At 45.0% G+C, this 11,333-nt stretch overlaps 1 protein-coding gene across 1 annotated transcript; it reads right to left on the reverse strand.

Annotated features, from left to right (window-relative positions):
* Nucleotides 1–1,870: 1,870 nt before the first annotated feature.
* Nucleotides 1,871–6,766, reverse strand: LOC125546019 (lichenase-2-like). The gene is made up of 2 exons (XM_048710094.2): nucleotides 6,394–6,766; nucleotides 1,871–2,975 (listed from the first exon to the last, which is right to left on the reverse strand). Exons 1-2 carry the CDS (start codon nucleotides 6,443–6,445, stop codon nucleotides 2,032–2,034), a joined length of 996 nt encoding a protein of 331 aa, XP_048566051.2. The 5' UTR covers nucleotides 6,446–6,766; the 3' UTR covers nucleotides 1,871–2,031.
* Nucleotides 6,767–11,333: the final 4,567 nt, after the last annotated feature.

Genomic DNA, 11,333 nt, shown 5'->3' on the forward strand with positions numbered 1-11,333 from the left:
ATAGATGTCTTAAACTACCATCTGGAGTAACAATTTCTATAGATGTTTTGGTTATAATAAATTGGAAAGGTAATGATGTTAGTGTAGTGTCTGTGACAAATGAAGGTTTCCAGCACCCAAATGTCGTTCCACTACATCCCTGCTAGCCTCCAGCCACATCGACACGCTACTAGGACAGGCCTCCGTTGTGAACTCTAATGAGCCTTCCCGCCGGCATCCTATGGGACCTGAAGCCTCCTTGCAGGGCTGCCAGCGAGAATCTACGAGAGGCTAACGAGAGGTCATGTATGTCTAGGGCTCGCTAGAGGTATGTCTCGCCTGTTGCGAGGTGTAGCTCTGGCTCGCCGCTGGCGCCTGCATGTATGGGTTGGTCCATTAATGTTTTCTCGCTCGGTTGCTGCGTTCGCTCACTTGCTCGTCGGTGTAGAGTTTTCTTCTTCTTTTGTATATATTTTCTTTACTGCCCCGGTCTTATTGATTTTCCCTTACTTTTTTTTACTTTGTATTTTGTATCTTTCTCTATTTTGAACGGGTTTCTTTGGTTTACACAGTGTTTTTAATCTCTTTAAATTGGTTTTCTGTTTTTTTCTATTTCTTTATAAATTATGTTTCCTTTGCCTTTTCTCAGTTTTCATCTATTTTATTCATTTTTCACTATCTACTATTGCTTTGCATCAATTTCTTTGATTTTGTTTTGGGCTTTTCCAGTTCTTGTTCTTTTGTTCATTCTTTTATTTGGCTTCCGTTTTGTTTCTTTATTTTCTCAGCACATGTCTATTTTTTCCATACATATTTTTATGTTTTTATCATAAAACAGCAACACGTTTTTTCATTTTCAAAATATAGGATTAATAGGTTTGAAAAACAAATTATGTCAACATTTTTTATATGGATTGAACATTTTCTTACAAAACATGAAAAAATTTGTATATATATTGTAAAATTTCAACTACATGATTTAGTTTTTTCCAAAAATATATTTTAGTGTCTCCTTTTTTAATACGCATCGTACATTTTTATCGTATAAATACACATTTTGTGCACGTGAGACATTTTTCAAATACATGATAAACGTTTTTATGAAGTATATGTTTTAAGATCCACTTTTTTAATAATACACATTGTACACTTTTCGTATACACCTGAAATATTTTTTTATGCACGATAAACATTTTCGAAACACATATTTTAAACTTTTGTTTGAATAAGTTTAAACAATTTTCCAATACACGTTGAAATATTTTTTGAATGATATCAACATTTTTTAGAACTATGTAGAAATTGGTTTTCAATTCATAAATATTTTTAATAGATGATTAACTTTTTCTAATATGTATTTTGACGTCTACTTTTTCATACATATTTGTACATTTTTGTATACACTAGAAACATTTTTCTATGCAAGTTTAATATTTTTCAAATGCATGATGAATGTTTCCCTGGATATATGATTTTGATATTTATTTTTTGGATACGTGTTATTGTTAAAAAAAGTCGTGCTTTCGTTTTTTCAAGTAATTTTTGGTTTGAAATATGAACAAAGGCTAAAAATAACGTTTTTTAGGAGGGAAGTAAAAAATAACTAACATGCAGGCTCTTGAACTCACGCCTACTACAACTAGCGAGCAGTTCCTCCCAGCTGTGGCCTTAAGCACATTTTTAGGCTATTCTTCACAAAACAGCGCACACCGGTTTTGGAAAGCTACTAGAAACTTTGGATGCTTTTTTATGTTTATTCTGAATCGGGGTTTGTTCTATATTATTCTGGCTTTTTAGGCTTTTTACTCGTCCTTTTTAAAATTTGGAATTATTTTCCAATTCCATGTTTTTGTCAAACTTTTCATTTCCGTTTCCCCTTTTTTCCTTTTATTGATGAGCGAACTTTTTTCAACTTCGAAACTTTCTTCAAATTTCGTGAACTTTATCCAAGTCGGCCACACAAATACACACTCAATAAATATATATACTGTATATACACGTCGATGACCAAGGCCGCATACATGGATGGACGACGCATGAACTCAATCAAGTTCACTTGCCGAAGGTGATGGGGTAGACCTTATCAGTGCTGGGGTAGAAGAGCCCCCAGTTCTGCTCAACGCCGGCCTCCTTGAGGTTCTCGTTGAACATGGAGAACACGTACGTCTCCACCTTCCACGGCCGCCGCGGCGTGCCCTTCCCCACGTGGCCCACCAGGTTCTGGTTGTACGTCCTCGCGTTCTCCACCGACGCCTCCTCGCCGCCCGCCGACGGCCACCCGGTCTCCGACACCACCACGTCCACGCCGCTCACCCCGAGGCGCTCCACTGCCGCATGCACCGCGTCCACGCTCGCGTCGAACATGTTCTGGTACCCGTACTCGCCGTCCTGCACCACCGTCCCCGGCGCCGTGAACAGCATGAAGCTCACGTCCATGTCGCCGGCGGCCTTGTACGTGTAGACGAAGTACGGGTACAGGTTGGCCAGGAGCGGCGCCCCTGTGCGCTCCAGGAACTGCAGCACGGGGAGCAGGAACGGCTTGGACTCGTCCGCGAACTCGCCGGCCGACGGCGGCACGTGGACCGCGATGGTGGCCTGCGATATCGCTGTCGTGACCTTCACGGCGTCTCCCAGCCCGGCCGTGGCCAGTGCGCCGTGCACGTTCTCCATGGCCGGGACGAGGTACTGCGTGTCGCTGCCCGCGACCTCGTTGCCCACGGTGAGGTACCGGAAGGAGACGTCCGGGTGGGCTGCGATGTTGGCGCGGACCCACGCGGCCGCCGCGGACGCGCTGGCGGCCAGCTCGGGGAGCACGTAGTTGGGCGCGCCGACGATGACCCCGATGCCGGTGCCGGCGAGTGCCGCCAGCGCGTCACTGTCCGGTGCGTAGAGACGCACCGAGTTGAAGCCGTTGTCCCGGAGCATGCCGACGACGGTGCTCGGGGGCGGCAGGTTGTTGGCGCTCATGCCGTAGCACACGCCCACCGAGGCCGCTCCTGCACAAGTAGACCCCATAGTTCTCACGTTACAGATTGATTGTATATGGAAGTACGTGTCAAATTGTAACCACAGCTAGCTGAAGATCAATGTGCACACTTGTGTTTTGATCGATGGTTGGCGTTGCTCTGTTTGTTGATTTATACGGACCCGAACCGTACGTGTGCAGTAGCGTGCAGAGAGAATCAAGGAAGAAGCAATCATAATATTATGTACCGTAACATTGGCATCGCGTAGAAGGATCCGTTAACTTTGATTGTTAGCTATCATGCTGTTGGCGACACTTGAAAAATGGTAGGATACGGACGGTGGATTGTTCACGACGCATGCATGCAATCGTTGCACCATAGGAGGAAGCATCCGCAAAATGGCGGGAAGGTCGATACGGTTCGAAATTTCTTGTCTCAGTTTGGAGGCAGGCCGCTATCAACCCATCACTAGATGTACCCCTGCCAGTTCCTAATTTCTGCTGTTTTTTTTTTCATTATTTCATAGTGCCTTTGATTGGTACATATAGCTAACTTTTCTTTATAGAGGAATGTTCTACACATTGTTGGAGAACATAATGTTTTTTTTTGAAAGATGGAGAACATAATGGGTTGACTACTTGACTGTACTAGTGCTTTACGGCCCACTCAGAGCACAATGCACTTCTTTTCTAAGGCCCACTCAGCGTCGCACTTCTTGACTAGTCCAAAAAAATGTACTCATCACTACATTAGCAGCCAGCTAGGTGTTGGTGGTTTAGACCCATTTGTGAGAGAGTGACCTTGTGTTTTTTGTTGGTGTGGGTGTTTGCCGACATGGATATTCGCATCCGATGATGGTATCTTGTACATATTAAATTTCTGCCTTCTATAAAAATATGGTACGCCATTGGCGTACTCTCGAAAAAAATATTAGCAGCCAGTGGCAGAGCTTGCCTTTTTTTTGTGTGGAAAAAGTCAAAAATAATCTTTCACTGACTGCACAAAAAAAATCTCACAACATTTCACTGACTGCATGCAAGTGTATTGGAAATTTGTAAAAAAAATGAATAAAAGTTTCTGTTCCAACGTCTGTAACACGGCCGTTACATAGTCCACTTCGTACTCCGTCCATCTCAATCATACAGAATGCAAAATTCCAAGGAGATATGAACGTATATATATGTATGTACATGGTTCGTCTAATTAAAGGCACTTGGCATAGCCGCATATATATACTTATATGCACAAGCACACAAATCTGATATATCCATAAGCACGCGGTTGCATTTATCAGCTAGCGATATATATTTCACGCCAGACAGGGTGATGGTACGTGTCAGCTAGGCTATCACGCATCATGAAGTTTGTGTCGAAGCTGCTGCAACTGTGCGTAGTCTTAATTAAGTTTTGACAGAGTCACAAATTTGGAAGGGACATTTCCAAAACGTGTACTTTTCGTACACCAAAATGTGTACTTCTATCTTGTTTGCACTATGTGTCTTAAAAAAAGGATGCAGTTGTGTGGCAACGATGATGATGGCAAGAAGAACATGGTCATGGCATGTCCTTCGTCGTCAACTATTTGGCATGCCTCCGAGCGTGAAGTCGGAGTTGTAGCATCGCGAGGCGATGCGGCGGAACGATGCCTTGTGATTGGCAAGTCGGGCTATGTTGGTGCACGGTGCGCTCCTTTCTCCTGCGAGGCTCATGATCGAAGTCGAAGTTATTGTCTAGTCGTCTACGTGTTTGGCCGAATGTTTGCCATAGTTTTTTGGTTCTGTGTGCTCTTGGCAGGTCATCCACGATGAAGTCAGAGTCGCATGCTCATGGAGAAATGACGACGATAACATTGTAGGCAACCTCAACGACATCCACTCTACGGCCGGCTGTGTGGATCTTATCGGTAGCCAGGTTGGCCAAGATGCCTACCTTATGGGTGTGTTTGTAACGGTTTTCGTCCGGGTTTCCGCATATTAATCAAACAAGCCTCTTTGATATTTTTAATGAATCAAGTCCGAAGGAACCGACTAAAAAAGCAAATTTGCAGAACTGTCACCATAAGTTTTTTCCCAAGAGGGGCATTTTGGCACCTAGGAGTATATGCTCCTCGTTTTTAAAATGTGTTTTAAACATATTTTGAAATGTCACAAAATTCTGACAAAAAATCCCATGCGTAGATATCGACATTCTATGTGTTCAGAAAGTCATTTCGTGAAAAACGACAATTTTTGTCTCTCGTGTGAAAAAGATAAAATTCAGTGTTAAAAGGGGCTTCTTACGATACATTTTATTGTACTTTTTACACAAGCCACAAAAAATGTCGGGTTTCCATGAAACTTGGCATGCGCACATAGAATGTAGAGATGTATGTGCCAAATTTTTGTTTTTTTTGGACATTTTAAAATATATTTTTCAGTGGCAGGAGCATATGCTCCCATGTGCCACAGTGAATTTCCGAGAACAACCACTTTGGTGGGGTGGAGTTGTGGGAAGCATGCCTCCATCACTAGGGTTTGAATCTTGATGCTCAAATTCGCGTGCGCGCGTGAGGATTGTGTTCGTTGCGAATTAAGTGATATTCAGGTTTTGTGTCCATGGTCCGTCGGCTCTAGTGGGTGGTTGAGAGGCCTGCTGGTGTAGGTGTGACATGTGTGGTGGTGCATGTTCACATTATCATTGTTGTGAAGTTCCTGCCGCAAATAAAATGAAGAATTTCCCCCTCTCTCGGTGCATAATATGTTGACTAATCACAGTTGGCTTGTTATAAGTAAAACTGTGAAAACCTGAAATGCTGTTTAAAATCAGAATATTCATGCATTACAAAATCTTGCAAGATAATATTGTAGATGAGGCCGTTGACTGAAACCACGTCATATTCGGTATGAAAATATCCCATAAAAATATGAAAAATATCTTAATATCCAGTCTTGGTCGACCGGACAAAGAGAGGAAGCACGGGTGGTGGGGGTCCGTTCTCGCAGCTTTTTGGATCATTTGATATCAAGTGGATAATATCGATGAGCAGCTCTCTTCGCCTGTTCGCCATGGCATGTGCGGAGGTGTATGCTCTTTGAAGTCTTATATCTTTCAAATTTTAGTTGCTTTTCGTTGAATTTTTCATGCTTTGTCTTGTAAAATTTGCTTGCTTGCATGAATCAAGGGCCCAGAGAATTACTCTTCCAGTATCTTAAAGAAAGACGGGCGCATGCACTTGTCAATTTGTGATGAATAAGGAATGTGCAAGGTCTCCCTATGGGAGTGGATTCAGTACGTGTTGCGTATGTGCGAACAGTAGTTTACTTCTACGGATCACAAGTTAATACTTGGACGCTGCAGCCCAATTTTTAAGGCAACACGTACGAGAGAGAGAGAGAGAGGGAGAGAGAGAGAGAGAGAGAGAGAGAGAGAGAGAGAGAGAGAGAGAGAGAGAGAGAGAGAGATGACTTACGTGTAAGGATGGAGGCGAAGACGAGTCCGAGGAGCAACGCCATGTGGAGCATAGAAGAAGCAACTCCAGCTGTGCCTTGCGCCGTTGCCGTCTTCCCTTGCCACAAGGCTGATATATGATCAATAGTCTGATCTCAATCGGCGTAGCAAGTAACAAGAAGTAGCTGAAGAAATCGTTTCCGCTTGCTGGTTTATATAGATATAGAGAGGATCACAGAAAGCCGGTTGATGGTACCATGCCATGGATGTTTGGCCCGGGACCAACCAGCATGGATACGGTCTTCACTGGTCAGAGATTGATCGATCGGTCAGCTGGCGCGTGTCAATCCACGGCCCCGACAACAACCGGCCGATCGATCGATGGTACATTTGCACTAGCGCGTCCGGCCGGTACACGTCGTCCTTGGAAAGACGAGATTTAAAGCGAGGGTCCTTTACTCACCGGTATTGACTTTTCATATATGGTTCGTTCGCGCCTAACATCTGTTGAAAAACTTGAAAAATACCATCATTTTGCATTTGTTCTGAAGCGAGTGACTATATTCTACCGAGTTTCTACGCCCAACCATATGTTGTGTTGCACTCCCTCCAGGTTACGCCAATGGTGAAATACTTGGGCATTTCTAATGCGGACTCTCATATCGTGCCCGGACCGAGCGGTCCGGAACCATTTTGCCATCTAAAGCGGTACACTATAGGTTCGCGGAACGGTCTGGACATCTATTTTCCCGCAAACCGAAGGCAAACGGGGGGGGGGGGGGGGGGGTGTTTGTGGGAGTCCGGACTACCGCCACATAGGACTCCGACACCCTCGGCCCACTCAAATCCCCTCTTTGTCAAACTTTCTTCCACTCCGTTCCTACCCCTCCCCCTCCCCCTCCTTTGCATCTGGACCCTCCTCGTCCAACGACGTCGTTGTACCTTTCCAGCCGCTCCCCAAGCATCATAGGACGTTCGCTGCCTGCACCAACACGTCTGCCTCCTTGGACTACGCAGCCGTCCTCCCAAGATCCCTCCGCAGCCAGGTATCATACGTCCTCCTACCAATGATGTCCATGGCGGACACCACGCGCGACAGATGATCTGCCAAAAAATAGAGGTGGACATTTAGGTAACAACGTTGGACAGTCGGCTCCTGCATCACTATCCGTGGACTGGTATGGACCAGGACGCGGATGGATACCGTGTTCGTTTTGGGGGTCGACTTTGGAGATGCCCTTTTTTCGACAAAGAGTGGATTTTATTAACTCAAAATGTAGCATCAAGAGGATACAAACACAATGAGCACACACCCGGCCTCTGCATAGCTAAGATGCACACAGCCAACACAAACTCACGCACACAAAAACACGCCAGCAATAGCAAAGTCATATAGGACCAAAGCTATGCATAGGCGATGAAAAAAAAGAAAAAAAGCCCCAAAGCGATCATATCCACGATGGGCAAACTAGAAAAATGACCGTATCTGCACCATTCATCTCATGACACCACACGGACGACGAGGTTCTTCAACAGTAATGCCTCCAGGAAGGGAGCGACACTTGAGCGTCGCCATCACCGGATCCAACCACCAAGGCTAGAATCTAGGTTTTTACCCTGAAGAATCGGTCTGAGCATTCCGAACAATGCCTTCAACAAGGTAACAACATAAAAATGTCGCCATTGCCAGGTATACCCAACTCGGGGCAGACCTAGGCTTTCGCCCCGACACTCAGAGACCGGATGCTCAAGTAGCACCACCCTCGAAGTCACTGACGTGTTGTCGCCACCACTTTTCCGCGATACCAGCAGCTACATGCGATGTGGCCGCCACCGCCACCGCCACACAACCATCCCTCTGCATCAAGACATCGTTCATAGTTTGCATATCCCCGCCGAAATCGACCACCGGATTTTTAGAGATAAAACTCTCACAAAATCAATTGATGATGATAATCCGCAGCGAGGCCACTGCCGCAGGCTGAAGTGATCACCACACATAGCCTGTCATCGAAGGGACCCCGGGTTTACCCTGCCGCAATCTGGACGAGGGAACCGGAGGCGGCCAGCAGGGGTTGTCTTACGAAGATGAGCTCGGACAAAGGCAGGCCAGCATGGACTAACCCCTAGATCAACAGATCAGTGGGGCTGCCGTTGATGTCACCGGATCGACACCTGATCTGAATCAGGGCGCTCGAACCATGTGCACCATCGCTGGAGCCTGCACCTGCGCTTGCTGTGACGGCCATCATGCACCGGGGGACGGCGAAGAACAACTTCCTCCGGGACAGCACAGGACGGGAACCGCACCAGGCGCCGCCACTACCACCCAAGGTAGCCATCACGAGATCGCCATGGATGGAGGCCGAGCCTCACCCGCGGAACGCCCCACCGCCACCGTCCTTGGCCCCAGCACCAGCTTCGCCGGCGGTGGCCTCCGGTGGCGGCGAGACGGGAGGCAAATTGGTTGAGCCCCTGGCGGCTGAGATGGGATCCCCCGAGTCGCCAGTCACGGGCTACGTGGGGGTTCAGTAACCTTTTTTTTGGAGATGCCCTTAGGACCTTTTGTTTATGGAGAAACTATCTTCCTACTCATCATATGGCATGGTTGAGAACACCAGTAGTAGCAAAAATTCCAATCTGCCGGAGCTGGCCAAACCTTCTTGTAGTAGATAGTTAAGAAGTCATCATGCTAAACCTCACAGGGCCAACACACCAGAACATCAACTATCGCCGATGAAGAGAAGCGTATATCGAAATAAACAAACTTATGGACACACGAGCGAAGACAAACAAAGATTTCATTTCAAACAGATCCAACAAAGACCCGCACCGAATTTCACGAGATCCGACGGAGACACACCATCACACACCTTCTAACGACGGTAGACTCACCATCAGGATGGGGATTGGGCGTGGGAGATAATATAAATATCAGGGACATTGCTGCCGCCACATAGTCCCAACCGAGACGCTGAACCAAACAAGAACGAGAGCAGGGTCCCTCTCCGCGGCAAGGCAAGGTTGACTGGTGCCAGCGCCAGCAAGAGGGGGAAACCTAGTCGCCTGGGAGTCACTTCTTGGGCAGGAGGAAAACGCTGGAAAAAATTAGGACTTTAGCCATGACGATGCGACAAAACTTTACTCCCATGCAGACATAGGATCAATATAAAGTAGACCAATTCTCTAGTTTCAGCACTCACTATTGCAGAAACCCACATAGTTGCGACCTTATGGGTGACGAGCACCAAAAAGAAGCTCATCCCTTGTACTCAAGTACTACCTTTGTCTGGGTTTATTAGTCCCAATCGTATTTGGGGTCAAAGTTTGACCAAATAATTGACTAGTAAAATGTTAATGCATGCCACAAAAAGTTGTATTGTTAGACTCATATTTGAATGTAGTTTTCAATGATATTTTTTTTTGCAATGTATAACTTATATTGTATTAGTTAAAGTCATGGTCAAAATATTAGTGGGACTAGTAAACCAGAACAAAGGTAGTACCAGTGATGAGTTATAGTGGCGGGCACCTTGTTCGTTACTGCCTTACTGGTAAGTTTTTTCAGCCTGCCACTAGTAAGTGATTCTGCGGTAGTGAATGATCAATTGAAGCAAGGGAGGACATCAAGCGAAGTGGACAATATACTTCGTGAACTGTTCGTATGAACCTAGCTTGTTACTCAATATTGCTTCAAGTTTATGTTGTGTGTGTTCATAATAGTGTTGATCTCTGCTATTCTGCTTCCAGGTTCCAACCAATATGCATGCACACACCATCCAATCGTTGACTATCTACCAATCTTTAGCCATCTTTCAGTTGTTGGAGAAAAAAGGTATATATCTTGGCGTTTTATGCTAAAGCCATTTTGTACAACGTACTGCATGCATGCTTTAATCATAACCACCGATGAAGGCACACATCACACATTAGGCGCACCAAATGGCTCCTCAACAGCAGTGTGGCCAAACAGTATGACAAGCTAGAAAGCCTAAGAAGGACTGTCAGTTTCCCCCTTTCTGACTATAAACGCTGGCCTTTTGTGAACCAGACATGAGTACAACCAACACTTTGTGCAGCAGAAAAAAAAGGAGACCCATGACATGATTTTCAAATCTTTTCTATTTTGTCATCTATGTCCAACCGATCTCTAAACCAGTGGCATAATCCGATGAGCAGACATGCAAGTATATATTCCCTCCGTCCCAAAATATAAGAGCATTTTTTACACTAGTATAGTATCAAAAACGATGAGTGCGGCGAATCTGCACCGGGCTCAGCTGCACCCGTGCTCACGGAAAAAAATCAAAAAAAATACTAGAAAAAATCAAAAAATTCCAAAATTTTTTTGTGGTAGATAATTTGATGCGTGAGGTTCGCTCCAAATTTCAACTCATTTGGAAATTTGAGGAGCTCTGAGCAAAAAAGACAAAATCGAGGTCTGTAAAACAGTTTACTGTTCAGGAACTGTTTTGACCCGATTTGTCTTTTTTGCCCAGAATTGCTCAGATGTCCAAATGAGTTGAAATTTGGAGCGGACCTCACGCATCAAATGATCTACCACACAAATTGTTTTTGGAATTTTTTGAATTTTTCTAGTATTTTTTTTGAATTTGTTTCTGAGCGGGTGCAGCTGAGCCCGTGCTCAGATGCAGATTTTCGCAAAAACGATCTTATATTATTGGACAGAGGGAGTACTATAGACTAAAAATCCTTGCCCTTTGTGTTATGGGCAACCTATGTTACCCATGAAAAGAGGAGGTCGAAAATGAAAGAACGTGAATAAACATGCATGTATCCAGAACAATCCAGTTGGTTTGAAGTGTTGGAGAGACTTCAATTTCTTTCATTTTCGGTTTATCATCCCTTACCCATATCCATCATTTTGAGCTAACATTCGTGATGTGCCATATCAATTAATATTATAGATTTCCCAATTTTTGTATTCCAGTTATCTCCATC

This window comes from Triticum urartu, chromosome 3A (assembly GCF_056163025.1).
Source record: "Triticum urartu cultivar PI428250 chromosome 3A, HENAU_Tu73, whole genome shotgun sequence".
Lineage (NCBI taxonomy): Eukaryota > Viridiplantae > Streptophyta > Magnoliopsida > Poales > Poaceae > Triticum > Triticum urartu.

What these genes read in the sequence shown, in the direction of transcription:
- LOC125546019 (XM_048710094.2), bottom strand. Translation starts at nt 6,445, where the DNA reads ATGCTCCACATGGCGTTGCTCCTCGGACTCGTCTTCGCCTCCATCCTT. An exon ending in CTTCGCCTCCATCCTTACAC is followed by an intron (nt 2,976 to 6,393) that starts GTAAGTCATCTC and finishes CTACTTGTGCAG; the next exon opens with GAGCGGCCTCGGTGGGCGTG.